This window comes from Esox lucius, chromosome 3 (assembly GCF_011004845.1).
Source record: "Esox lucius isolate fEsoLuc1 chromosome 3, fEsoLuc1.pri, whole genome shotgun sequence".
Taxonomy (NCBI): domain Eukaryota; kingdom Metazoa; phylum Chordata; class Actinopteri; order Esociformes; family Esocidae; genus Esox; species Esox lucius.
The window spans coordinates 34,027,040-34,053,838 of record NC_047571.1 but is presented as its reverse complement, the minus strand read 5'-3'; the positions used below and the strand labels follow the sequence as shown (position 1 = coordinate 34,053,838).

General features: G+C 43.8%; 2 protein-coding genes across 4 annotated transcripts in view; one reads left to right on the top strand and one right to left on the bottom strand.

Annotated features, from left to right (window-relative positions):
- LOC105030517 (piezo-type mechanosensitive ion channel component 2) overlaps nucleotides 1-17,297 on the top strand; it is an 82,399-nt gene extending 65,102 nt beyond the window's left edge. For all 3 annotated transcript variants that reach the window (XM_029115529.2, XM_034291472.1, XM_029115528.2), the window contains 23 exons: nucleotides 523-621; nucleotides 1,902-2,022; nucleotides 2,376-2,441; nucleotides 2,680-2,846; nucleotides 3,233-3,438; nucleotides 3,623-3,799; nucleotides 4,889-5,369; nucleotides 5,551-5,714; nucleotides 5,868-6,126; nucleotides 6,384-6,566; nucleotides 6,710-7,007; nucleotides 7,095-7,227; nucleotides 7,364-7,511; nucleotides 7,808-8,022; nucleotides 8,163-8,321; nucleotides 9,521-9,668; nucleotides 10,862-11,050; nucleotides 11,495-11,590; nucleotides 11,991-12,160; nucleotides 12,533-12,649; nucleotides 12,930-13,009; nucleotides 13,441-13,645; nucleotides 14,014-17,297. In XM_029115529.2, coding sequence (XP_028971362.2) covers nucleotides 523-621; nucleotides 1,902-2,022; nucleotides 2,376-2,441; nucleotides 2,680-2,846; nucleotides 3,233-3,438; nucleotides 3,623-3,799; nucleotides 4,889-5,369; nucleotides 5,551-5,714; nucleotides 5,868-6,126; nucleotides 6,384-6,566; nucleotides 6,710-7,007; nucleotides 7,095-7,227; nucleotides 7,364-7,511; nucleotides 7,808-8,022; nucleotides 8,163-8,321; nucleotides 9,521-9,668; nucleotides 10,862-11,050; nucleotides 11,495-11,590; nucleotides 11,991-12,160; nucleotides 12,533-12,649; nucleotides 12,930-13,009; nucleotides 13,441-13,645; nucleotides 14,014-14,266 — 4,134 coding nt within the window. In that variant the 3' untranslated portion in view covers nucleotides 14,267-17,297. The remainder of the gene's footprint in view (nucleotides 1-522; nucleotides 622-1,901; nucleotides 2,023-2,375; nucleotides 2,442-2,679; nucleotides 2,847-3,232; nucleotides 3,439-3,622; nucleotides 3,800-4,888; nucleotides 5,370-5,550; nucleotides 5,715-5,867; nucleotides 6,127-6,383; nucleotides 6,567-6,709; nucleotides 7,008-7,094; nucleotides 7,228-7,363; nucleotides 7,512-7,807; nucleotides 8,023-8,162; nucleotides 8,322-9,520; nucleotides 9,669-10,861; nucleotides 11,051-11,494; nucleotides 11,591-11,990; nucleotides 12,161-12,532; nucleotides 12,650-12,929; nucleotides 13,010-13,440; nucleotides 13,646-14,013) is intronic.
- A 1,100-nt stretch (nucleotides 17,298-18,397) lies between these two features.
- Nucleotides 18,398-25,628, bottom strand: napgb (N-ethylmaleimide-sensitive factor attachment protein, gamma b). Its single transcript, XM_034288935.1, has 11 exons — nucleotides 25,428-25,628; nucleotides 24,978-25,045; nucleotides 24,771-24,873; nucleotides 24,656-24,686; nucleotides 24,398-24,507; nucleotides 23,147-23,213; nucleotides 22,966-23,036; nucleotides 22,682-22,760; nucleotides 22,477-22,556; nucleotides 21,735-21,864; nucleotides 18,398-21,143 (listed from the first exon to the last, which is right to left on the bottom strand). Exons 1-11 carry the CDS (start codon nucleotides 25,478-25,480, stop codon nucleotides 21,009-21,011), a joined length of 927 nt encoding a protein of 308 aa, XP_034144826.1. The 5' UTR covers nucleotides 25,481-25,628; the 3' UTR covers nucleotides 18,398-21,008.
- Nucleotides 25,629-26,799: the final 1,171 nt, after the last annotated feature.

Sequence of the window (26,799 nt, the reverse complement as noted above, 5' to 3'; positions counted from 1 at the left end):
GTTATGTAAAGTTACTAGCTACATGATTATGCTAGCATGATTATGTGGTCTTCAAATGATGAAAATATTACAACTAAGTAATTATAATTTTTATTTAGAAAATCCCTTCAGAACTGCTTGCAGTTCTCAGTGGTTCTAGCAGAGTTTTAACCCCTCCATGCCCCCAGAAGGTAAATCGGCTGTTGTTAAACCTTATTGGAACTTTTAATTGAGAACATCATATACGTAAAGACTTGTACAGCTGCTGCTGTTGTGAGATATATATTGTAATGTGTAGAGTATTTCATAGTCAGTTCTGTGTTATAACATATTGTGTATTTCAACATTTCAATCTTCTATCTTCCAAAGATTGAAATGTTTTCTACATCATCAGCTGTCACTACATTGTTAGTTTAATACCTTGTTGAAAATGTTCACGTTCTGTGTTTCTACTAACTCTCCCATCTCTGTTACACTATTCCTTCTCTGTGTTTCTACTAACTCTCCCATCTCTATTACACTATTCCTTCTGTGTTTCCTCAGAGAGCTGTTGGAAAGTTTCTGTCTGCCCTCATAGCTCTTCCTCGATCTATCTTTAAGCTGCCCAAAACCATCCTCCAGTATATACTCAGGGCAGCCAAGGTATCAATCACCAGACCTGAGTGGTTACTTCAGTCTGTGCTGTGTGGACATATTGTCTTTCCGTCCCATGTCAATGCAAGATGTGTTTGTAACCGGAATTAAAGAGGTGCACTATCCAACAGCAAAGATATGAAACGGAAACACTTCAAAGGTCATGTTATTGTGGTTGTTTTGCAGTAGTTTGCACGAGTTGCTACTGGATATCCCTTGTGTCTGTTTTTTGTTTTTTGTCTTGTTTTTTTGCCTGTGGTTTGCTCCATTGCACTAGATTGTTAATGTCAAATATTGTTCTGCAGTCCCAAGTTAATACATGTAGATACTTTAGTATATGATTTTACCTAGCAATGTTTCAGAGAGATGGTTTAATAAATTCAGATTAAATTCATATCAGGCTTCTCTTAACTGGATAAAGGGAGTGCCAGAGCTTTTGTTTCTAAACTAACCTTGTTCAGTTACATCTAAAGGGTTAAATATAAAAGGTTATACCTTAAGGGTTAAATCTAAAGGATCTTTTCAAGTTCCAATGGTTTGTTCATTTTGATACTTTGATGTCAGTTGGGTTATCTGAGAAGAGACGGGCCATAGTGATGGAATAGAGTCTGATTGGTGGATGAGCGCTGCTTTTAATTCACTTGGATAGGATAAGATCAGCTTAATCTAGTAGTATGTAGTATGTAGCAAGTTTGGTTCAGAGCAATTGTAGCAATGGTTTCTGATCAAGCCACACATCAAGCTTTCTTTCTGGAGGCAAAAACTTGCTCAACTTCTGGTTTGACACTGCTCATTAAGTTAACAGTCCAGCTTTCTGGAATACCCCTCTGATCATCTTTTAGTAAAAGCTCATGACCATGGTGTTGCGCCACACTCTAGTTACTGAGAAACAGCCAAATGAATGTAGAAAATGTAGCTGAATAATTACATACATGGAAATCTCTTCTATATGGATGTACAGTGGAGCAAAAATAGTTTTGTATTTTCTTTGCTTGTCTGATTCATGTTCTTTTGGTATGTTTGGGTTATAAAGGATTAACTATTGATGGCCACTTGTTTTGCTGTTGATCTTGTGTCATTTGCCTCTGGGTCTGACCTCTTGACCCCAGCACACTTGTGACTGGAAATAATCCCTAACATGAGATCACTGCTTAACTTGTGTCACTGCATATCGTCTGTCTGTATCAATGGATGATTTATCCTGAAGTCTGGGTTAATGGTGCACAAGTTTCTTTCCGTTATTTTCCAACTAACATGCTGCTCACTGTCCTGTACCCCCACTCCCACAGTTTCTTTACCACGCCTGGATAACAGATTCCAAAACAGCCATGAAGGAGCGAAGCAAAGAGAAGCGGAAGTTCTGGAAGCGGTACACCAAGAGAGGCAAACATAAGAAGGACCAGAAGGAAGGTAAGTCCTAGCACGGGTACTGGATTTACAGGTAGCACAGTTGGAGTATTCCCAGATTTCCATCTTATTCCCTCCGGATTCCAGGAGTGTTCCAACCTGTATTTTTGTAAATCTGGGATTTCTTTTGCAACAGCATTTTGTTACAATAATTCCAGCATGTTTAAATCAAAGTAATTGTAATGAAGATATGAACAGCATAAAAGTACTCTTTGGGTTTTATCCCAAATCCCTTTATTCCTGTAAATGATGCACTTAAGAGACCTTAAACAAGAGCCTTGTTTGCAGAAGTATAAAGACAGGTGCCCCAAAATGCAGAAGGGATTCTGTCTTACACCCTACTTTGTTCTCTGCAGGTCATGTGACTGTAGAGTTAGGAGAGGCAGAGGAGGAGCAAGAAGAAAAGAAGGCCAATGGACCAGGTTAGTGAACACTTCTGACACAGAGGGACTACCACCAATCTTAATCTCCAGGGAAATGCAACAGTAATTGACAAACAGGTTTTAAATTTATAGGTTGGTAAAGAAAATCGAAACATTGAAAGACAACATCTGTCCTAGAACCTCATTTTTTCAGACAGGACATTCAATTGAACCAAATAGCATTTTGCCAGTTCGTTCTCTTTAATGTGGTTTACTTGTTTTCCTCGGTTCCCACCAGACAACATCCTGAAGCGCGTGTTCAACATCATCAAGTTCACCTGGGTGTTGTTCCAGACCACGGTGGAAAGCTTCACCAAGTGGATGAACAACATGTGTCGAGAACACATCGACATATCCACTGTGCTGCGCATTGAGAGATGCATGCTGACACGGGAGGTCAAAAAGGTGCAGCACTGCTCTGGCTCTCTCCCCATCTGTCTGGCTCTCTCCCCGTCTGTCTTGTTCTCTCCCCATCTGTCTGGCTCTCTCCCAGTCTGTCTGTCTCTCTCCCCGTCTGTCTGGCTCTCTCCCCATCTGCCTGTCTCTCTCCCTATCTGTCTGGCTCTCTCCCCATCTGTCTGGCTCTCTTCCAGTCTGTCTGTCTCTCCATTTGCCAGTCTGTCTGTCTCTCTCCCAGTCTGTCTGTCTTTCTTTCAGTCTGTCTGTCACTCTCCCAGTTTCTTTGGTCACATGTTCGTGTGTCTGATTCATTACATGTTTGAGTTAAATATATAACTACAGAATGCATGAAGAATCAGTGCTGATCTGAATCCCCAACTGCCTTACTGCAGGGTAACGTGCCTTCCAGGGAGAGTATCCACATATACTACCAGAAGCAGATGCGCATGGCCACGTCTTGTGGCTCCAGCTTGGACCGGCTGAGTGATGATGACAGTGTGTCGGGCGGGTCTCACCGTGTCCGTAGAAGAAGAGAGGGCTACCGAATGGAGAGCCAGGACTCGATGGCATCTATGGCGTCCAGGGATAGCATATCCAGGTGGGATCAGGAGCCAAGGAGCTTGCATTTCACTTTAGTCGATTTCATCAGACTCATCAGTGTGTCATCACTTGTCTTTCCCCACTTCTGTTCCGCGAGTTGCATGTAGACCCCATATAGCATGTAGACCCCATTACACCTGTTTTTTTTCTCATCACTTCCATTTCCCCTACATTCCCACCAGTGCCTACACCGAAGCCACCATGTTGTTCTCCCGCCAAGGCACACTGGACGATCTGGATGGAATGCCATCTGACATTCCTATTCCCAAAACCAGTGAACGCCCCAGGCCCAAACTTCGTAAGATCTACGGCCTGGAGGCCTCCAAGTCATCTGACAGCAGCAGCAGTCAAGTGTCCAGGTGCTTGATCAAGCAGAACTGTCATCCAACTCATATTTGTCATATTGCTCTTCCTCTACATCCCTCCATACACCCATTTGCTCGTCATGGGTTACTAATTATAACTTGCCATCACATGTGGTTTGTCTGTCATCCATGTTATTGTTTTTGCCGGGCCGCGTAAGCGGAGCCAGCTAAGAAGAGCGAATGTCTCTTACTCACTGACTGATTGAGTGAGTGACTGACTGACTACCACTTGTTAAATAGCATAAAACTGTTAGTATCTACGTTATGGTAAGCCTGAAAAAAAACAGTTTACGGTTATATTGCGTCTGTTTCTGGTGGATTTTCGAAGTACGCATCCGTGAATGCGTTTTGGGTCAGGATAGACAAACACATTTTCCTGGCTTAACAACGTAGTTACGATATTTTAAGCCTTAACTGAAACTGTTCATCTTCAGTCTCGCTAGCAATTGCTCAATTCTTGTGATTATTCCTAGGAAGTTAGTAGATACCAGAAGGCCTATTACTGGCTAATACGCTGTTAAAACAGCCAGTGGCAAATGCAATACATAGCTGCTATTTATGGTAGAGGTAAACTTAGTGAGAAACATTAGTCAGTTTAACAATTAACTACTAAAATGGCCAGAGGCAAAAGAGGATTTGTTCAGGACAGAGACAAGAGGCTATACTGACACTTGGCCGAAGTACAGCTCTGTGGTGTAGTGGTTAACGACACAGCCTTTGGGCTATCCGGGTTAGAATCGCGAGATGGCAACGCTTTCTACTGCCGGCCGGCTGAACTAGGCTTGCCTGGTTTCTTGTTTTTCTGTTTCTTCCAACAACACAAAGACCTTAAGATAATGTCAATATTTTCTGTTCTTTCTGCCTCTGAAAAATGGAAGGCTGCCTCAGCCGAATACCTCATTAAATGAAATGTGGTGCCCGTTTGAACGTGTCATACAATAACCCTCCATGAGGAAAGTACTGGAACACTGTCAGGACAGTAACCTGCCCTCTATTGGCACATGTACAGTATATTGTGTATTATAATCCATAGTTGTGCATTTACCTGGTCCAGTAACCCCTCCTCTGTCTGTCTCCCAACAGTGAGGCGACCCAGTGCATCACGCTCTACTCCCGGCAGGGCACCAATGACACCATCGAGGAGGTGGAGGACGAACAGGACCAGGGGGAGGACAGGCAGCGAGGCCCCCGGGAACCCTTCCCTCCGGAGGGGCCAGAGGGTGCAGACGGTGGCCCCTGGAGTGGAGGCTATTGTGGACCTGGAGGTGGGGACACCACAGAGGAGGAGGAGAGGAATCAGGGACACGATCCGTGGGGTTCTTCAGGCCCGGGAGAAGGCCCCTCCATCAGGTTAGAGGAGGTTCCGACCTCGACCTTCCTGGCCCTGCGCGCAGAGTCTCGGTCAGGGTCTCAGGACTTCACCACGGAGAGTGACGACGGGGGCGCCCAGAACAGGCAGGAATATTTCAACAAAGAGGATCCAGATCGGGCGGGGCAGCTGTACACTCCTGACACAGATGCCCCCAACACCTCGGACGCTGAACTGCCCCCTACCTACAGCAAGGTCAGTTGTCTCTGTCCCTTTTCATTCCGAGCAGGGCTTCTTCCAGGTTATTATCCGATAGGGGATTGTGCTTTTTCCACTGGTATTCTTGTATTATGGTCTCTGCCTTTTTTTGCGCCCACTCTAGCGGGAACTGATGTGTGATGAAGTCAAATGTGTACGTCTATTGTCATTATGAAAGGCGGTGAGCTTCGACAGGCTGGAGATGAGTGACGATGAGAGTGACAAGTACGATAAGAGGATGATGGTAATGACCCCGGACACCAGCCGGTCAGACTATCAGGATGATCCTCGGCTTCCCTCGCTGACCACTGAGCTGACCGCCAGCGAACTGCTGCTCAACAAGTGAGTGGACTCGGCTGCCAGCTTGGGTTGTGGTTTATTTGGAGTCTGGCCAAAATGCTGAATCCTGCAGTACCATAGTCTTCTTTAAAACATTCAGATAAACCTCTCACCCGCCCTCATCTGTCCCGAACACCATTCTCCATTTCTCTTTAGGATGTTCTATGATGAGGAGCTGGAGCGGTCCGATAAGTTCTACAACAGCCAGCCCCTGGCTCTGCAGCTGCTCTATGCCCTGTACAACATGCTGGTGGCCCACTCTGAGATGGTCTGCTACCTGGTCATCATCCTCAACAACATGCTGTCCGCCTCCTGTGTAACTCTGATTCTGCCCATACTCATCTTCCTCTGGGCCATGCTGTCGGTACCTAGGCCCAGTAAGAGGTTCTGGATGTGTGCTATTGTTTACACAGAGGTACGGGACCGTAGACTAAACAGGAATATGGTTTATGTTTTGGCCTGAAGGACCCGTCGGCATGTTATGTTTACACTGTGAACACCTTGGTGTTGTTGATTTCATGTTCCATTCTGATGCTCATTTAAAGGCCAGAGTCAGTCAAAACAGCTTGTACTTACATTGAATAACTGATTGGTTGGTTGGTTGACAGTCAATGACCACTCACAACAACACTATAATAATATTAGTGCCTGTTTACATGTATTTCCATACAGGTCACCATCATCATCAAGTACTTCTTCCAGTTCAGCTTCTTTCCCTTTAACCAGAACCTGGAGGTGTCAAAGACTAGGCCCTACCACCCTCCAAACATTATCGGGGTGGAGAAGAAAGATGGATACGTCGTCTATGACCTCATACAACTTCTAGCACTTTTCTTCCACAGGTCCATCCTAAAGGTACAATACAAATGCTGTATCTTAATTTGAGACACTTGATCAAGATCAATATGGTAGATCTGATAGTCTTGGCTGAAAACAAGAACATTGCTTGGTCTGTTGGTTTCTTAAATGGTCTCGTATTTCTCCTTGGTCCCCGTTAGTGTCACGGCCTCTGGGACGAAGATGACCTTCATGACAACAAGAAAGAGATCCTCAAACGGGACACTCGGTCAGAGGACGAGGAAAGAAAGGAGAAATCGAGGGAGGCCACACCTGTTCCATTGACGCCTCATGACAGAAATGGGTCCACGCAGACCCTCAGGTCCATAAACCTGGGTGTGGGCGCCTCGGGGGAACTCCCCCAACAGCAGCACCAGCAGACCAGCCAGAGGAGGAAGAGCTCCAGTGGGGGTTCTCATATCTCCCACCGCTCAGCCCACTCTGTCCGCTCCAAGAGAGGTGGGGATACTTTCTGTACTCTGCTACTCAGTTACCACAGTTGACCTGGTGTCCTTTGACATGCGTTGTAATGGTTCCCACATGCAGGCAGCACCAACTCGAAGAGCAGCAGCCGCAGGGACGGGAGTGAGGCCTCGGTGCAGCTTAAGACCAAGAAACAGCTGGTCATGGAGAAACTCACTGAACAGATGATCAGAGCCAAGAACTTCACCATCAAGAGGTGGGGTTTGCTCGATTTCGCTTGTCGTTTGATTTGTCGGTTGACTGGTTGATTGATGGGTATTGCAGTTTGGTTAATTTTGTTGTTTTCATTAAATGTTTTGACTGGTGTTTTTTTTGTGTCTTGGTCATTCTAGGACCATGAATTTGTGCCTCCCCATTCGTCAGTTCTTCTACAACCTTGTCCACCCAGAGTTCAGCGCTGTGACAGACGTATATGTGCTCATGTTCCTGGCTGATACCGTTGACTTCGTCATCATTGTCTTCGGGTTCTCAGCCTTTGGGGTACAAAATCTCTATTTATTTTTGGGGTAGGAATTATAAGATATACACTTTATTTTACCCGAGGTGGCTTTTTATTTTGACAACGGCGGTATGTACTGTCTTCTAGAGCAGGTGGGTGGTTAATTTATTGTTAAAAGGTCATTTAACAACTACTGAACCTCTACAATCCGTCTACATGATTATAAGTTTATAAGTGTTATGTTTTTATCCTTTCAGAAATACTTTCAACACATGAAGTCCTTTTATTTTACCTGTCAAGAAGACTCATGAACGCATAACATCCTATTTTCTGTCAGAAACATTCAGCAGGAGCAGACATCACGTCGTCGCTGTCGGAGGACCAGGTTCCTGGAGCCTTCCTGGTGATGGTTCTGATCCAGTTTGGCACCATGGTGGTGGACCGGGCTCTGTACCTGAAGAAGACTGTCTTGGGGAAGGTCATATTCCAGGTCATCCTGGTGTTCGGGATTCATATCTGGATGTTCTTCATCCTCCCAGGTCTCTCTGAGAGGTAACACTTTGTGATTTTAGTTAACTGGTTAATTTGGTAACTATTTAATTAGTTAGGGGATTCTTCCTCCTTCCAAGACTTTCTGTTTGCTTTCACATGGTAGATCTTAATTTAAATTAATTATTTATCCTCTCCTCCAGGCGATTCAATGAGAACACAGTAGCCAAGCTCTGGTATTTTGTCAAGTGCATCTACTTTGGGCTGTCAGCCTATCAGATCCGCTGTGGCTACCCCACCAGAGTCCTGGGTAACTTTCTCACCAAGAGCTACAACTACCTCAACCTCTTCCTGTTTCAAGGGTGAGTGGAAACAGTCAGTGTAGGGTTTGGGACATCCATGTCTTCCCCTGCTGGTCCACTGTTCTACGTGACCATTAGGGTTAGGGTTTGGGACATCCATGTCTTCCCCTGCTGGTCCACTGTTCTACGTGACCATTAGCTGTACTTGTATGCGTAGCACCGTGTTTTCCAAATCCACTCCTTCAGTACCCCACATTCATAGTGTTCCCTCTGGACAAACAAACCTATTCACCTCCTCCCAGAGGTCTGAAACACTGTTCTCCTCTCCTTCCAATCAGAGATCAGTTGAGACCCGGAACCCAGATGAGGGCCATTAACTAGCAGATGTATAAATGAACTAAATGTATAATCCTGGGGAACAAAATTGCTTATCCCTGCATTATGTGTGTGCTTATAGATATAACAAAAGGTGTCCTTTTGGGTTTAGTCAAGAGGTTGAACTTCAAACGTGAAATAGAAAGCCTATTAGCCCAACACCCTCATCCCCTAGGGCCTACACCTTAATCCCCTAGGGCCTACACCTTAACCCCCTAGGGCCTACACCCTTATCCCTTGCAGAATTTTGTATATAATTACATCAGATTGTACTTGTTACTGTACTTGTCAATAATCACATCAGAGTGTACTTGTTACTGTACTTGTCAATAATCACATCAGAGTGTACTTGTTACTGTACTTGTCAATAATCACATCAGAGTGTACTTGTTACTGTACTTGTCAATAATCACATCAGAGTGTACTTGTTACTGTACTTGTCAATAATCACATCAGAGTGTACTTGTTACTGTACTTGTCAATAATCACATCAGAGTGTACTTGTTACTGTACTTGTCAATAATCACATCAGAGTGTACTTGTTACTGTACTTGTCAATAATCACATCAGAGTGTACTTGTTACTGTACTTGTCAATAATCACATCAGAGTGTACTTGTTACTGTACTTGTCAATAATCACATCAGAGTGTACTTGTTACTGTACTTGTCAATAATCACATCAGAGTGTACTTGTTACTGTACTTGTCAATAATCACATCAGAGTGTACTTGTTACTGTACTTGTCAGTGCTCCAGATAGTGATGTTTGGAGTTAGCCTACTCGCTAACTAGCTACAGACCAGACGAGGAGTTGTCTGAATACCTCCAACCTGTTGAAATGATCATGTCCTTTAAGTTGTGTGTGTTTGTGTCTCCACTCTCAGGTTCCGTCTCATCCCGTTCCTGACTGAGCTCCGGGCGGTGATGGACTGGGTTTGGACTGACACCTCGCTGTCTCTATCGTCCTGGATCTGCGTGGAAGACATCTACGCTCACATATTCGTCCTGAAGTGCTGGAGGGAGTCAGAGAGGGTTGGTCCTGTATCCTCTCTTGTTCATGGGTCTGTGTCTATAGGACCAGTAGGGTCCTAGTTTGAATCTGGGTTCTGCCAACAGAAATGCAAGACTGGGCTTTTATGCTTCAGGGGTCAGATAAAGTGTCCTGAAAGGAATTTTCTTTGATCCCTCAATGTACATTTTTATTTTAGAAAAATCTGACATGAAATTATTATTATTTTGAAATACATTTAATTTTGGGCTTACTCAATTTGCAGTGTGCACATCATTTCTTATAATTATAATTTTGTTCCAGCCTGTCGACCATTTGCTTTAAAACAAATCGACTGCCAGATGAATCTAGTTGCCTTGCCCCTATTTTATATCCTTTTAGTTTGTCAAGTTAGATTAAATTCAAGCGCTAAATTCTGGTAGTTAATGAAGGTCTTTGATTTCATACAATTGTCTCTGAAAATGAATACAAATCTTCACTTTAATTTGATTTTAACATTAGCTCTGGTAGTTTAATGCAGGTCTTCTGTTGGATTTGATTTAAACTTTTGCTCTGGTAGTTTAATGCAGGTCTTCTGTAGGATTTGATTTAAACTTTAGCTCTGGTAGTTTAATGCAGGTCTTCAGGTCTAAGGCAAGACTACCCAGATAACCATGAACAAGGGAGGATACAAGACCAACCGACTCGTCACGCGAGTGTTACCAAACCAACCACACTTACCCAAACTAAGCCTTAACCTTTAGCCCAACCCTAAACACCATAGATTGCACAGATCTATGCATGCATGTCAAATGCCACCATGTTTCCTAAGTAGTGTTAACCTTTGTCAAAGTACCCTATTCCTGGTGTAGTGCAGTGCTTGGGTCCTGATCAAAACAGGTGCCTTTGTAGATGCAGCTTAATTGTTCTTACCTGTCCTCGTATCTAGCCCCTCCCCCTTCCATTCCCCTGTATATCAAGCTCCTCCCCTTCCACTCCCTGTACCTCTAGCCCCTCGCCCTTTCACCCCCCCATACATCAAGCTCCTCCCCTTCCATTCTATGTACCTCAAGCCCCTCCCCTCCCACTCCCTGGTACACCTTCCCCATACTTCTAGCCCCTCCCTTTCTTCTCCCCCACACCTCTAGCCTTTCCCCTCCTTCCCTACACCATCCAATCCACTCGACAGTCTCACCCAACCTTGCCTTTTGTGACACCTCCCCCTGTCTCCGTGCAGCGCTACCCTCAGCCCCGAGGCCAGGCCAAGAAGCCGGTGGTGAAGTACGGGATGGGCGGGATGATTGTCATGCTGCTCATCTGCATCATTTGGTTCCCACTGCTCTTCATGTCCCTGGTCAAGTCTGTGGTGGGCGTGGTCAACAAGCCCCTGGACGTCTCCTTCTCCATCACCCTGGCCGGGTTCCAGGCAATTATACCGCCCCACTGCCACGGATCAGTCAGTCAGGGAGACAGTCAGTCACTCAGCCACAGTAAACTAATCAGTCAGTCAACCAGGCAGGGAGTCCGTCACTCAGCCACAGTAAACTTATCAGTCAGTCAGGGAGACAGTAAGTCAATCAGCCATGTATTAGTCAGTCAGGAAGACAGTCAGTCAACCAGTCAGTCAGTCACCTAGCTAGAAGGCACATACTGCATGCGTTTTAAGAGTTGTGTCTTTCAGGGATGGCATTGTGTATTAAGTTAGAGCTACATTTGTAGGATGAAAACAGAAACCTTTCCTAATACAACCAGAGTGAGCAGAAAGTGGAGATTTATCACGCTAACATGTTTCTGTGAATTTATTTTTTTAAAGTGTCTCTAAATCAGCCAGCTATCCATGGGTTATCTGACTCTGTGTCTGGTCTTCTAGCCCATCTTTACCATGAGTGCTCAGCAGAACCATCTCAGGAACGTGTCCCATTCGGATTTCTACAAGACCTTCAAAAATTCCTACCAATACTACCCAGTGTGTAAAACGTCATTTATACCATAAATCTTCATATACAGTCAGGTCCATAGGTAGTTTTGGACAGTGACACAATTTTCATTCATTTTGTCTCTGCACAACACCACAACAGTTTAGAAAGGATGCAATCAAGATGGGCTTTCAGTGCTTTCCAACTCCAATCTGCTGTGTTATACAGCTCATATAATACTAACCTTGTCACTGTACAAACACTTTTGGACCTGACTGTTTGTCGCTGGTAACAAACATTTTGTGTATGTAATGTAACTATTAGTTCCCTAGGTTTGTAAAAACCTTTGAAGTCTCCATTATAACAGATGGAAAATCTCCTCTCAGTGGGTTGGTAAAAAGCATAGGAGAATTCTCTGTTGTAACAGATAGTTAACTTGTCCATCCACAGGAAGCCTTGCAGTGGCTGGAGTCATACGTGCCAGAAGACCTGACGATTGCCGAGCTGGAGGGTAGCTCCAACAGCTTGTGGACCATTAGTCCTCCCAGTAGAGAAAATATCATAAAGATGCTGGAGTCCAAAGATCTGTTCCCCATCACTGTATCCTGGTCCATACAGAGGTAAGAGACTTCTGTAACCTGGCCCATTCAGAAATAAAAGTATTCTGTAACCTGGTCCATACAGAGGTAAGATAATTATGTAACCTGGTCCATACAGAGGTAAGATAATTCTGTACCGTATCTTCTCTAGGGGCAATTTGCTTTCAAACATGCAGTTACAATATGTGCAGAAAATATTTGTTAGACTATTACTAAAATACTAAAATATTTTCTATGTCCATACTTTAATAGTTTGTATTTTAGCCAGTAAGCCTGCCACAAGTCTGTCTTTTGATAATAAAGTATGTCTTATATATGGTCATTATTCCTTTTTGCTCTTGTAAATCTGTGTAAAAGATTGACTTACATTCTTTATTTTGTGTATCTAACCAGAAACCTCACTCTGGGGGCCAAGACAGAGTTTGCAACTGGGAAAAAGGTAACTTCTCTGGATGATAAAACCAAGCAGGAGCTGATCCAACTTCTGAATAGGAACAGGAGTGAAGCTGTGTGAGTCTTAACATCCCAATTCTGAGAATCATTCAGGGAAAAATGTTGGAATTTGGGGAAATGTGCAGGAATGAGCATTTATTGGTATGGTGAAAAATGACATTACTAGAAGATTGCCAGCCGGTTGTGCCAGCCAGCTCTCTTTAAACAACTTTTCTGTCCTATGCAGGTTATTTTACTACCTTGAAGTACTGTGAACACTTCATTTGTCATTTGGTACCCGTTTTAAGTGAATTATTGTCATCATCAGAACTAATAAATATTTTGTTCTTCTCTGCAGGGTGATAAAACATTTGTTCCCTCGATATCTCCGTGCCCCAAGTGACTCTGAGGCCAAACCTGTTGACCAGCTGTATAAAGGTAAAGTAGCCCCATAGACCAGCTGTATAAACGTAAAGTAACTCCAAAGACCAGCTGTATAAAGGTAAAGTAGCCCCATAGACCAGCTGTATAAAGGTAAAGTAGCCCCATAGACCAGCTGTATAAAGGTAAAGTAGCCCCATAGACCAGCTGTATAAAGGTAAAGTAGCCCCATAGACCAGCTGTATAAAGGTCAAGTAGCCCCATAGACCAGCTGTATAAAGGTCAAGTAGCCCCATAGACCAGCTGTATATCAATCAAGTAGCCCCATGGACCAGCTGTATATCAATCAAGTAGCCCCATGGACCAGCTGTATATCAATCAAGTAGCCCCATGGACCAGCTCTGTATGGACTTGTAATTACTGTACAACTGAACATTTTCTAGAAACAAATGTTTGTGAACAATACAGAATTCCTTCCCATCTTCCAGACTCCAAACTCATGAACATCACGCTTATGTTGAAGCGTTCTGATAACGTCACAGGGGAGTCCCAGGAGTGGTGGATAGTGAACCAGACAGCTCCAGGACAGATCAATGTCCGGAGCCCCGAAAAGCACAATGAAGCTGGGCTGGATCTCTACGTGTTCAGTGACCAGGTCAGCCCTCCAAGTTTGGGCTTCCTGGCTGGTTACGGGTGAGTTGACAATCCAATCACAATCCATTAGATATCATAAAGTCTGGTCTGGTCTGGTCTGGTCTGGGCTGGTCTGGTCTGGGCTTCCTGGATGTGTTAAGTGGACGACATGACAGTCCTGGAGAGTCTGTGATGTGGTTTTTCGTTCCTGCCTATAAAGCAGCAGGACCCCTGATTTAGCTTTATCCAGAATTGTTTCACCTTTACTTACCTTTCACTAAAATTGATTGAAGACATTGATATAGCTTGAAGACCGTGGTTAGAAGTGAACAGAGTTAGTTATTCAAGAGAAATAGGCAGGAGTAAAACAAGTTTTACCATCCTGTGGGCACAGCCTCAGCGACTTCTTCTGTTTTCCTCTCCTCTAGGATCATGGGTCTGTATGCCTCGGTGGTGCTCGTCATCGGCAAGTTTGTCCGCGAGTTCTTCAGCGGCATCTCCCACACCATTATGTTCGAGGAGCTGCCCAACGTGGACCGCATCCTGAAGCTGTGTACCGACATCTTTCTGGTCCGAGAGACTGGCGAGCTGGACCTGGAGGAAGACATGTACGCCAAACTTATCTTCCTCTATCGCTCGCCAGAGACTATGATCAAATGGACCAGGGAGAAAACTCAGTGAGCTGGCAACAGTGAGACGTTTAGCAGTGTTTCTCCCCTTCAGATGACCCCTGGATTCTTGACTGGCTGTGGTTCCTGGGATGTCTGTAAAACTGACTGACCTGTCAGGCTAAGACACTTTCCTGACACTTCTTTAATCAGTTTTATAAGTGTTAGCCATTTTCATGCAGGCTGTCTTTCAAAGAGTAAGAGCAGAGATTGATGGTTGCTATTGCAAAAAATATATATACAAAGACTAAGAAACATCCATACAACCCTAAAACACACATATTGGGGACAACAACCTGACAGACTGAGGTCAGGAAACCAAGACAGCTCAGACAAGGGAGGTTCTCCAGTCACTTGCAACCGTTTTGCTTCTTTCCCTTTGAACGCATTGACCGATTGGACACTACAAGGGTGCTCCGTTGTCTGGACCGGAGGATGAGTGGCTGCTGTGAAGGCCAAGGCTGCAGGAAGCCAAATAAATACAGAATACAAGCTAGCCTCTCCACAGAGGCTGGGGGAGAGTTTGAACAGTATCCAAAGAGCTTCCGGTGCCCTGGCCACTGTTGACCAACGACCTGAGTGTAAAGGGACGTCCTGCCTCTCCTGACATGGGTTGGGGTTTTAAAAAGGGCTCCCCACCAATTGATGAGAACCATGATGATGAATTGGACACAAGACTCACCCATTCAAATATTTTCAACCTTTTTCCTGATTTAAGCTCCTGGATCGTGGGGTTGTGCAATATTATGGAGCTCTTCATCATATCCCCCGAGGTGGCCATTTTGAACAATGTTATTGTAGTTATGTAGGAGGCAGCTCATGACCAAGATGGCCGACTGTCCCATCTGGTTAATCTCTGAGGCTAGGCAGAGAGCTGCTTCTAAAGGCGCTAAAGCTAAATGCATTATTCGACAATCTGTACATGCCTTATGTTGTCTGTTTATACGGCAAGCCTGTTGGGATTCAAAATTCCAGTAACCTTCCCAAATTCCTAGATTTCCCAGAAATTCTAGTTGGAAGATTCCCTAAATCAGGGTATAAATAGAAAATTCTCCAAATGGAATATCTGGAAATCCTTGACATTTTGCGAAAGTAACCAGAATTTTCCAAACCGAAGCTTGTGTTAATTATCAGATATGATCTCTCTCAGGAAAAGAAAGACATTAGTTGTGGTTTCACAATGAAGTGGTTCACATTTAATAATTTTAACATTCAGAGTGCAGAACCGTTCATATGTTATGGTATCTACTTAGATTAGATTATCTACAGTATTAAAAGACGGTCATATAAGACAAAGCATTAAAAAGCATGTTAATGGTAAAAGTTTTGTGGATACTGTGCCGGGATAATGGCTGTTAACTTGACATCTATGTTGTGCTAACCGTAAATGGCCATGGGAGGAAAAACATCTGCACCAGGTAATTGACAAGATAAACCCAGGGGCTGGCTATTGCTATGACCTGTAAATAGATAAGACGTTGGACATCGAAGTAAAGGTTCAAGGTGTAGATTCTGTACTAACTGTAATAAGCACAGTTACTTCGACTGTTCTACTATTCTACTAAAGGTTCTCCTCTCATAGAGTACCCACACCCAAAACACATCTGTACATATGTCAAGCAGCTTCCAGCGCTGTTTATCTGAAAAAAGACAGTGTTTTGCTCAGGCAAGCTGACTTTTCATTTCCTACGGCAGGAGCAGGCTTCCCTGGTGCTATAGGCAGCCACAAACACTTAATGTTTTTTCGTCTAACAAACCTGCAAAACAGGTGTGTTGAATTGAGGCAATAACTGTGATGTCTTGTTTCTTGTAGTACCTGGGCTCCCCAGGAGCAGTGTTGCTTCTCCCGGTTCTCCGTATCCACATTGTGCTGCAAAAGGTGCTTGAACGTTGCAAATAGAAATTGCATGAATATGGCAGACGTAATTCCTAATGTTATACGTTGGAAAGGAATATTTGTTCTACATAGCATATTTCTATCTGAACGTTCTGACACTGAGTACAGCCCAATTAGGCGGCCAGAGCACAGGCTGGAGGACGTTTCGAATGTTTAATCAGGTTGCCTTGAAGCTACTGGGCTGGACCAGAGCATTGTAGACACAGTTTAGACCTGGCACTAACGTGTTTTTTGTCCTGACCTTGTCCACATTCTGGTTGTGTACACAATGTAGACAGTGTAGCCGATTGAAGTACACACTGTGATGGGATTGTTATCAGTGTGAACAGACAAGATCAGGGCATGCTAACAGCAGGTGTGAACAGACAAGATCAGGGCATGCTAACAGCAGGTGTGAACAGACAAGATCAGGGTATGCTAACAGCAGGTGTGAACAGACAAGATCAGGGCATGCTAACAGCAGGTGTGAACAGACAAGATCAGGGCATGCTAACAGCAGGTGTGAACAGACAAGATCAGGGCATGCTAACAGCAGGTGTGAACAGACAAGATCAGGGCATGCTAACAGCAGGTTTGAACAGGACTCTGGAAACGTGTTGACTTCCTCCATTTTGTGTTTTTAACTTGAGAAATTATGTAAATGTAAACTTCTTCCAATTCCACCTCCTGACTTCAACTCAGCCAAGCATCACTTCAGTTCCATCAAGATATGATGAGGAGTGAAGGCAGATGGAGAAAACAGACCATTCATATAAAACACAAACACTGTTTGTCCCTTTGGTCCGAGCTATGCATTAGAGGACATTGTAGCATGAAAGAAAAGAAAAAATACTTATTGTCATGGGTAATTTTGATTACAAACATAGCAGTTTTAAGGTAGGGTGGGAGTTGGGGGGTGAAAAGAAAACATGTTGGCTGTATGTTTAAAGTACCTTTAAAAGATCGGTATGTAAAGTTCCCTTTAAAGGACTAGAATGTTTGAAGGACCTTTAAAGGACTAGTATGTTTAAAGATTTAAATGTGGAACGATTATGGAAATGTGTGGTTACCGTGATCCATTATGGAAATGTATGGTTACCGTGGTCCATTATGGAAACCTGGTATTGTTATGGTCCTGTGGTTGCCAAAATAAAACAAGAAAGGTCAACTTTGAGCTTTCAGAGGTCATGTTTCTAAGGGACCAGTCCAGTGTTAGACTGCAAAAAAAGTTGCCAGTGGAACAAGACAAATTACACAATATTCAAGGCAAATATTCAAGGCATATTTTCTAAAAACAAGCTGTATATTCTAGCTTGTTAAGAAAAATATACCTTATTTTAAGGATGGTAGGGTTTTTAACCTGAAAATAAGATAAATATACTTGATAAGCCATAACTTTTTGCAGTGTATGTAATAACGTATCAGGGAAATTATGAACTGTTTGATCCACTTTAGTGACTTATCAAAAGGACATTGGACATAATTGCACATAATGTAATTGGACATCATTTATAAATTAATATAACTACCGTATATGTCAAGAATTAGGTTCCCTGGGAACTACTGTAAAAACCGTGATTACGTTCTATGCCATTACGTCGGTCCAGAACATTATATATCAATCCACATTTTGAATGGCCACACGCGGCGCTCTCCATACAGGTTTTCGTCTTGTATTATTCTTTTAAAAACAACTGACTTGGCTTGAGTGGGGATGTTGAGTGGGGATGTTGAGGGGGGATGTTGAGGGGGGATGTTGAGTGGGGATGTTGAGGGGGGATGTTGAGGGGGGATGTTGAGGGGGGATGTTGAGTGGGGATGTTGAGGGGGGATGTTGAGGGGGGATGTTGAGTGGGGATGTTGAGGGGGGATGTTGAGGGGGGATGTTGAGGGGGGATGTTGAGGGGGGATGTTGAGGGGGGATGTTGAGGGGGGATGTTGAGTGGGGATGGTCTACATAAATTGCCTTATTTGGACAGGTGAAATCCTACAAAACTATTGGATTATTACAATACACATCGATCAATTTTTCTAAATATATCATGTTCTTGACCAACGTCATGGCAACTAGATATGCTGACATAGAACGTAATCGCGGTTTTTACAATAGTTCCCAGGAAACGTCATTCTTGAGATGTAGGATAGGAATATAAATGCATTCCAAATGCGTGTACATGCTTATATATTATTCAACTAGCAAAATTCCATTCATTGGCAGCAAACACAGAGTGAGAAGCCTCCCGTTCAATATGAGTCAGTCACACAGTGAGCGATTCATCGGTTTTATTCTCATCTGACGGCTATGCTTTCGTACACTGCTGGGATGGGGCTAATGCACAGACACACCACACCTACAGAGGAGGAACATCACAGAAGCTGCGCCGGGATGCATTAAGACCAGAGTAAAGGACACAGCACGAGAGGAGGACCGAGACATTAGCAGACCGTCTGTCCTCATAAAATATACATAGGTCTCACATCCATTACTAAAACAACATCCTTTTCAAGTTACACTTCTGGAAGAAGGCTCTTAGAACTGCTTTAATTACTTGTGGTCAGTGTCCGATTAGCAGCGGTTTGGTGTACAAGGGGACCACCACAACAGGACTGGAGCCATGGCTAATGAGGACAACTGAGTGTCATCAACTAATGGGTGGTGACGCTTTGAAAGGAATGTACAAGAACCACTGATGGTGCCCCAAGAAATACACAACATGTGTCTTTTTTCTTTTTTTTAACACATATTTCTGCCAAGATGATTATTGTGCTTTGTGAATAAGGGCAGTTGTTACGGATTGTTTTATTACGTGGCCATTTACAAATGAGCACTAAGTTGACTTTGGAAGTCCTAGATTAAACACTGTCCATTTCCAGTTAAAACATCACAGGGGAATAACAGTAGAATCAGAATCACACACAAAAATCTTTTTTTGGAAAGAAATATGGTAATGTTCTCTTGTTTTTGATCACTAACATACACAGAGTGTAGCCATTTGATAAAAAAGGATAAACTCCAGTAACATCCATTTTGTACAGTGAGATACGAAGACAGAAACATTTCACAGGTTAAGCTACATAAGAATTTCTTAAACCCTTGGCAGGGAACTTGAGTGAATACATCTATAATTACACACTATATTTAATTTGCGATGTCGGATGATTGTACGTTAATTTCAGACAACTTTGACAAAGAAACCTAGTGTGTATTTATTCCAACAAACAAAACTATTTTGATGCAAATATTCTTGGCAAACAGTTTCTATTGGGACAACTTCAGAACAGAATATCCGTACATTCAAAACATTGACTTATCATGTAGCAACAGCAATGCTTTGTTTGCCAGAATGAATACACACCCACGCTATCATTTAACCAACTTTTGGACAGTCCCTTTCTGTTCTATTCATCACGTTTCTTCTCTTGCATTCAAGCCCACTACAACTACATTGCATAATGCCCCAGCTACTGCCCACCATTGACTTTACAACCATAAATACTTAATAAATACTTAATAAATACTTAATAAATGCTTAATAAATACTTACGGTACAGAGACACTTACACAGAACATACATCAAATCATCTCTATATAGCACTAGCATATTTAATCTGTCAACACAACCGTCAACTCATCGGTCACTAGAAAACCAAGAACATAAATAAAATATCAGGATTGGGAATCAGTACACATGCCCACCACTGCACCAATTACAGACAGGGTCGGCAAGCAGATTCAGCCACAGGCTGATGTTTTTATCGGTGCTCATACAGATGGGTGTCGAACTGATGGAAAGACCTTAATAAATGAGTGGAGGAACATAACAATGCATAACAGATGCTTCCATTCAGGTGTACTGCTTGTTACAATTAAGCAATTAACATCCCATCATGCTCTGTGGCATGTATGAACATGCTGAGCAGGCCCAGTTGACCTGGATTTTGGATCAAGATGGCCAGAAGAAAGGGTTTAAATGACTCTAAACAAGCGTTCATTATTGGGTCAGAGATGGCAGGAGCTTCAGTACCACAGACTGCTCAACTGGCAACTTCAATAGAAACAGTAGCTAAAGTGAAATCTGCATTTAGATCTATGGGATCTATTTACATCTGCATTTAGATCTATGGAATCTATTGACATCTGCATTTAGATCTATGGGATCTATTTACATCTGTATTTAGATCTATGGGACAGACATCTGTAAATAGGGTCGGAAATTGTGGTTGACAGCTAACACCAAAATGAGGGAATATCTTTTGGAAGAACAGTGTCCCAACCCAGTAGAGTTCCAGAGAATCTATGACCAGACCCAATGAATCTGTTCTGGTTCAACACCTTACTGAGACATTTCATGTTGGTATTTCCTTTAATTTGTCACCCGTCTGTATGTGTGTGTGTATATATATGTAATTGTTTTCTAAAATGTTGGGCGGTGGATATGAACACTACAAAATAATAACAAAGTAACATGTACAACGTGTCCTATCTGTTATAGATCTCTTAAAACACAGGTGATATGTTATAGTTACACGGAATTAAACGGAAGACAACAATAGAAAGGTTAAAAGTCTATAAACCATTTCTACAACAGGTAACTTGGAATATGATCCATTTAGTTTCTGGACCTGTTTGATATAGAAACATACATAGTATGTCAAACACACTGGACCCACAGAGGACAGGCGTGTCAAGCAGAGGACAGTATGAGGATTCAGACACCTTGCTCGCTTTTGTTAGGGAATGAGGTTTTCCCCTAAGTACTGATCTAGGATCAGCTTCCCCTCCACCCACCGTAACACTAATGACTGAGGGGGGGGTAACAACCTGACCCAGGATCAGCATTTAGGGGAGCCGGCCGGGTGCACCCCGTGGTGTCAGTGGCTAACATAGCCCCCCCTCGTATTCATCGTCATCCTCGGCTGCAGCGGGCGTCCCGGAGCCCCCTGGTGGGGGGGCAGGCTTCTTCTTCTTCCCTCCTCCCCCGGGAACCTTCAGGGAGATGGCCAGCTTGGCGTACTGCAGGTGGGAACAGAGGAGCTGGTCAGTGATGTTACTGCCGGTGGGAACAGAGGAGCTAGTCAGTGATGTTACTGCAGGTGGGAACAGAGGAGCTAGTCAGTGATGTTACTGCAGGTGGGAACAGAGGAGCTAGTCAGTGATGTTACTGCAGGTGGGAACAGAGGAGCTAGTCAGTAATGTTACTGCAGGTGGGAACAGAGGAGCTAGTCAGTGATGTTACTGCAGGTGGGAACAGAGGAGCTAGTCAGTGATGTTACTGCAGGTGGGAACAGAGGAGCTGGTCAGTGATGTTACTGCAGGTGGGAACAGAGGAGCTGGTCAGTGATGTTACTGCAGGTGGGAACAGAGGAGCTAGTCAGTGATGTTACTGCAGGTGGGAACAGAGGAGCTAGTCAGTGATGTTACTGCAGGTGGGAACAGAGGAGCTAGTCAGTGATGTTACTGCAGGTGGGAACAGAGGAGCTAGTCAGTGATGTTACTGCAGGTGGGAACAGAGGAGCTAGTCAGTGATGTTACTGCAGGTGGGAACAGAGGAGCTAGTCAGTGATGTTACTGATTTGAAGATCAGAATAAATTAAAGGTACTTACGTCATTGTCCATGTACTTGAGGAGGGCGGAGCTACACACACGGTGTACCTGATCCTCGTCCTGTTCGTCGTATCCCTGCAGTAACGTCTCCATGGCGACGCAATCCTCACTCCCACTGTATCCTGGGAGGCTGCAGGACACAGGAAGTGATGTCATCAAACTGCAGTCACAATCTGTAGCCTATAGTCCACTAGCATTGTCCTGTGTGGCTTAGTATATGAGAGCATGGCGTTAGCAATGCCAGAATTGTGGGTTTGCTTTTGGCACACCAAGATCGAAAAAAATCACTGATGTGAGTCACTTTGGATAAAAGAATCTGCTAAGTTGTATATTATATACAGCTCTGGAAAAAATTAAGATACCACTGCACCTTTTTCTTTCCTTTCCAGAAAAGTTGAAAAGGAAAGTTTTGAGTGAGGAACAGAAGCGTTCAATTTGCAGTGGTGTCTTAATTTGAACCCTTCTGTTCCTCAATCAAAACCTTCCCTTTTCACTTTTTTGGAAAGGAAAGAAAAAGTTTCAGTGGTCTCAAAAAAAATTCCGGAGCTGTATATTATATTATTACACCTTATTACTGTATGGGTTTTTGGGGTCAAGGAGGACAAACAGGAAAGGACCTCCAGTCGGTTGCTTTTAAATCACACTGTGGGAATGTTGCACAAAACCGCCACAGTGCTTTATTCATCTGCTGACAGTACCTGTAGCTCTCTCTGACAGTACCTGTAGCTCTCTCTGACAGTACCTGTAGCTCTCTCTGACACACTTGTCTGCTGCCACAAAGTCATTCCTGTGAAGATGAACCAGAACCTCTGCAGTGGTTTTCTAGGAGAGAAAAGACACGGATCGGCAGTGTACAATCATTAGTACACTGAGATGAGGATGTCTGCACGTTATATCAGTGAAGGGCATGGAAAGGTGTCCAGTGTACAGAATGACTGCTAGGTCACCTTGAAGCATGTGGGATAATTCTCCATGTCTTTATACATGTTCTTTTCTTTCTGCAGGGCGGCTGCAGCTTCATCCAGTCTGGTCCGAGGAGACAGGAAGAGGTGAACAGGAGGACGTGAACGGGAGGAGGTGAACAGGAGGACGTGAACAGGAGGAGGTGAACAGGAGGAGGGGAACAGTGAGGAAGACGTCACTGATCGTGTTTGGCGATGTGTGTTTGCACTTACCAGGCCATAACGAAGGATCTATGAAGCCTTTAGAAGATGTTATACACATTGTTTACCTGCGTAATCTGACAAGCAGTCTGGACGCTTTCCCGAGTAGCTCAGCTGACTGACGCAGGCGGTCTTCATTCTACACACACACACACACACACAATCATACACGCCCACACACATACTACATCAGAATAACTTGTCAACCCTACAGTAGTTTCACCTAAAGGCATTCCTGGTCCAACGCACCTCAAACACTCCAGCAGCCTGCTGGTAGAGGTCCACGGCCTTCTCTAAACTCATCGGCTCAATGAGTCTACACAAGAGGACCACAGAGGGTACGATTAAAAACATGACCAGTGGAACATCTTAAATCATTCACACAGGGATTGTTGCTATACAGGATGTCTGGGAAGTCCCAAATCTCACATTGCCAACAGAAGTTTTAATTTGTAATAGTTAAGTGTTGTGGACGGGGAAGGGGTAGAAAAGCCCCAGGGATCTCAACAGGCAATGAAAGACAGCCTCCACTGTGTGACACTGTGACACTGGATGGGTGGACGGGTGGGTGGGTGGGTGGACGGGTGGGTGGATGGACGGACGAGTGGATGGACGGGTGGGTGGATGGACAGACGAGTGGATGGACGGGTGGGTGGATGGACGGACGAGTGGATGGACGGGTGGGTGGATGGACGAACAGACAAGTGGATGGACGGTTGCATGGATCTGTGGATGGTTGGGTGGGTGGACGGGTGGGTGGATGGGTGGACGGGTGGGTGGGTGGACGAACAGACGAGTGGATGGACGGTTGCATGGATCTGTGGATGGTTGGGTGGGTGGACAGGTGGACAGGTGGATGGATCTGTGGGTGGTTGGGTGGGTGGATCTGTGGATGGTTGGGTGGGTGGACAGGTGGATGGATCTGTGGGTGGTTGGGTGGGTGGACAGGTGGATGGATCTGTGGGTGGTTGGGTGGGTGGATCTGTGGATGGTTGGGTGGGTGGACAGGTGGATGGATCTGTGGGTGGTTGGGTGGGTGGATGGATCTGTGGGTGGTTGGGTGGGTGGATGGATCTGTGGGTGGTTGGGTGGGTGGATCTGTGGATGGTTGGGTGGGTGGACAGGTGGATGGATCTGTGGGTGGTTGGGTGGGTGGACAGGTGGATGGATCTGTGGGTGGTTGGACGGGTGGATGGATCTGTGGGTGGTTGGGTGGGTGGACGGGTGGATGGATCTGTGGGTGGTTGGGTGGGTGGATGGATGGATCTGTGGGTGGTTGGGTGGGTGGATGGATCTGTGGGTGGTTGGGTGGGTGGATCTGTGGATGGTTGGGTGGGTGGACAGGTGGATGGATCTGTGGGTGGTTGGGTGGGTGGGTGGATCTGTGGATGGTTGGGTGGGTGGGTGGATGGATCTGTGGGTGGTTGGGTGGGTGGGTGGACGGGTGTACGGACTGGTGGGGCTTCCCTGGCAACCAATGTCAGGTCCACTAGAACTTACTTCCCTGCCCGGTCCAGGGCCATGGCAGCTGTGTCTGGGGTACCGTTCTCTACATACATCATACTGGCCTTCTCGATCAGCTGGATCGCCTCTGGCATCTTCTTCAGGTCCTGTTACACCCCAACAGAAACAGGAGAACTGATTATTGATTCTATACTGACCAGCAGAGTCACAGATATCATTGCTCAGCAATCTCCATTGTCTGACCAGATATTACAATGCACCCAGCAACAATCTAGCTCATGTTTGGGGACTCACCTTCATCATCATTCCTGCTTGCTCAATTGCTCTGAAAAAAGATAATTGAACATTTTACAAGAGGAGCTAAAGTAAAAAGAAAATCCATCTCAATAATTGATATAAAAATACTCACTTGGCTGCATGGAACAATGCCTTGTTCTCCGTATGATACTCTGCCTCTTTTAGGTAAGCATCCTTGGCTTGTTCAAACTGCTTGGCATTCTTGAAGCACACAGCTGCGAATATGACAACCTCATAATGTTAAGCAGTTTCAGAAATACACACTCAATGGCATTCTTACTGAATCGCAGAAGCTATTATATGTTACACGCATGCTTACCGGCTTTCGCGTATTCTGATGCAGCACTGTCATAATCTGGCTTCCACTTTGTCATGCTTGTCTTTAGGCTGAGAAATAAGACGTGACACAATTTTTTAAATCATGAACTAACAGATGTAAATATAAATACTAGGAAAATCCGTAACAGGAGGCCGTTTAGACCACCGCACCATAGCAAGCACCGTAGCAATTGCCGACGGATGGATGCATCCAGACTGGCGCTGGCAGTAGCTACAGATAACAAGCTAACTAATAGTTCAATGAAAATATCGTTATTTCATCTTATTTTCAAAATATTGTCAACCAATTACGGTCAGATATTCTTGACAAGGTTGCTAGATCCAGTTGATAGCTAGCTAATATTCTAAAGCATCTGACACTGACAGCGGCGCTTGATTCGCCAACAGTACCGTTACAGCTTGCGAAATCAAAACAACCGTTGCATCTTACTTTTTCTCCGCTTTAGCGATATGTTCGTGGGCTTCATTTATTTTAGAGGCCATGGTGCTGTCGGGGTCTTCGACAATCTGTCGAACAGATATTATTTAAAGAATAGAATAGCCGAGGACGATGATAAACAAATTCTCTCGGTGTTTGGATTAACGTCCTCAACGTGACTCACAACGTTAAACTACGGACAGCCACGGACGCGCGGATGTTATTGCGCATAGCGTCATCTCAGCATCAATTTAAATTCCGCTGGACCACTGGGAATTTCGTAAGCATTAAGGTGAAGGTAATATGTGTTATAAGCGGTTATAAGTGGTAAACATTTCACGGTCCCTTTTATAGGTTGGTTTCGTATAACGGTTTACAAGGGCAACGGGGATAAAACAATGTGATAAATAAATAGATTATAATAATATATAACAGCTTGTAGCGCTTTTCTTGACATAAATAACACCAAGCTACAGCATTAGTGAACATGTCGAATGCTATAAATTCTTCATTGGACCCAGGCAAACTAAGTGTTGCGATTTTAATTAGTCAACAACATTTAATTTAGACCATTCCATCACATACATTATTTTGGTAATGGAAAACATTGTTTTCTCATAGTTGGAGACGAATCCGAATGTTTTGGACTCAGTATCAAGACTAAGAATTGACCCCACTACATTTCTCTATATTCATAATAAAATACCACTACTTACATGGTCACTTCTACGCAGATGATACTGTAATCTATACCTGCAATCTATATCGATATCAAGTTTAAATATTTTGGAGATATAAGAAAATATACAAAATATACGAAAACGTTTTCATCACTTTAGAGAAATGGTTTCTTGCTAATAATTCTGATTTGAATCAAGCAAAATATTATTTCATGCCCTTTTCAAATAAGAACTAACTGTGTTTTAATTCATCGAAATGTGGAGATATTTGTAAATAATGCTGTTTTTGTTTGCGTGTATGTATTATAAAACTCATATTTGTTTGTTGCATTGGTAGTTGAACTGTTGTTGTTTTTTTATTAATTACAGAGACTTAATTAGAGACTATTGATGTTTTCTTGTTTAGGTCAGTGCCTTTCTTTGTATAATGTTATTTGATTGTTATTACTGTAATAACTATAAAGAGTGAACATACTAGTATTATTAATATTAAGTATATTTTTTGTTTTTGATACATTTAATGTCTTCAGTTGGACACTTGAAAACGGGTTCCAGTTGCTTAAAAAACAACAAAATAAACTTGTAGAGTATGTCTGGATAACAATTTTCAGTCAGAGTGATTGCAGACAATTTTGCAAAAGACATAAATATTGACGGTGAAACCATCACAGAGAAGAATTCAGTCCTTCCTTACATTACGTCTT

Excerpts from the sequence above, each read along its gene's own strand:
- napgb (XM_034288935.1), bottom strand. The coding sequence starts at position 25,480 with ATGGCCTCTAAAATAAATGAAGCCCACGAACATATCGCTAAAGCGGAG. Across the intron at positions 25,046-25,427 it reads ATCGCTAAAGCGGAGAAAAA|CCTAAAGACAAGCATGACAA; the intron begins GTAAGATGCAAC and ends CTTATTTCTCAG. Across the intron at positions 24,687-24,770 it reads GCATTGTTCCATGCAGCCAA|AGCAATTGAGCAAGCAGGAA; the intron begins GTGAGTATTTTT and ends ATCTTTTTTCAG.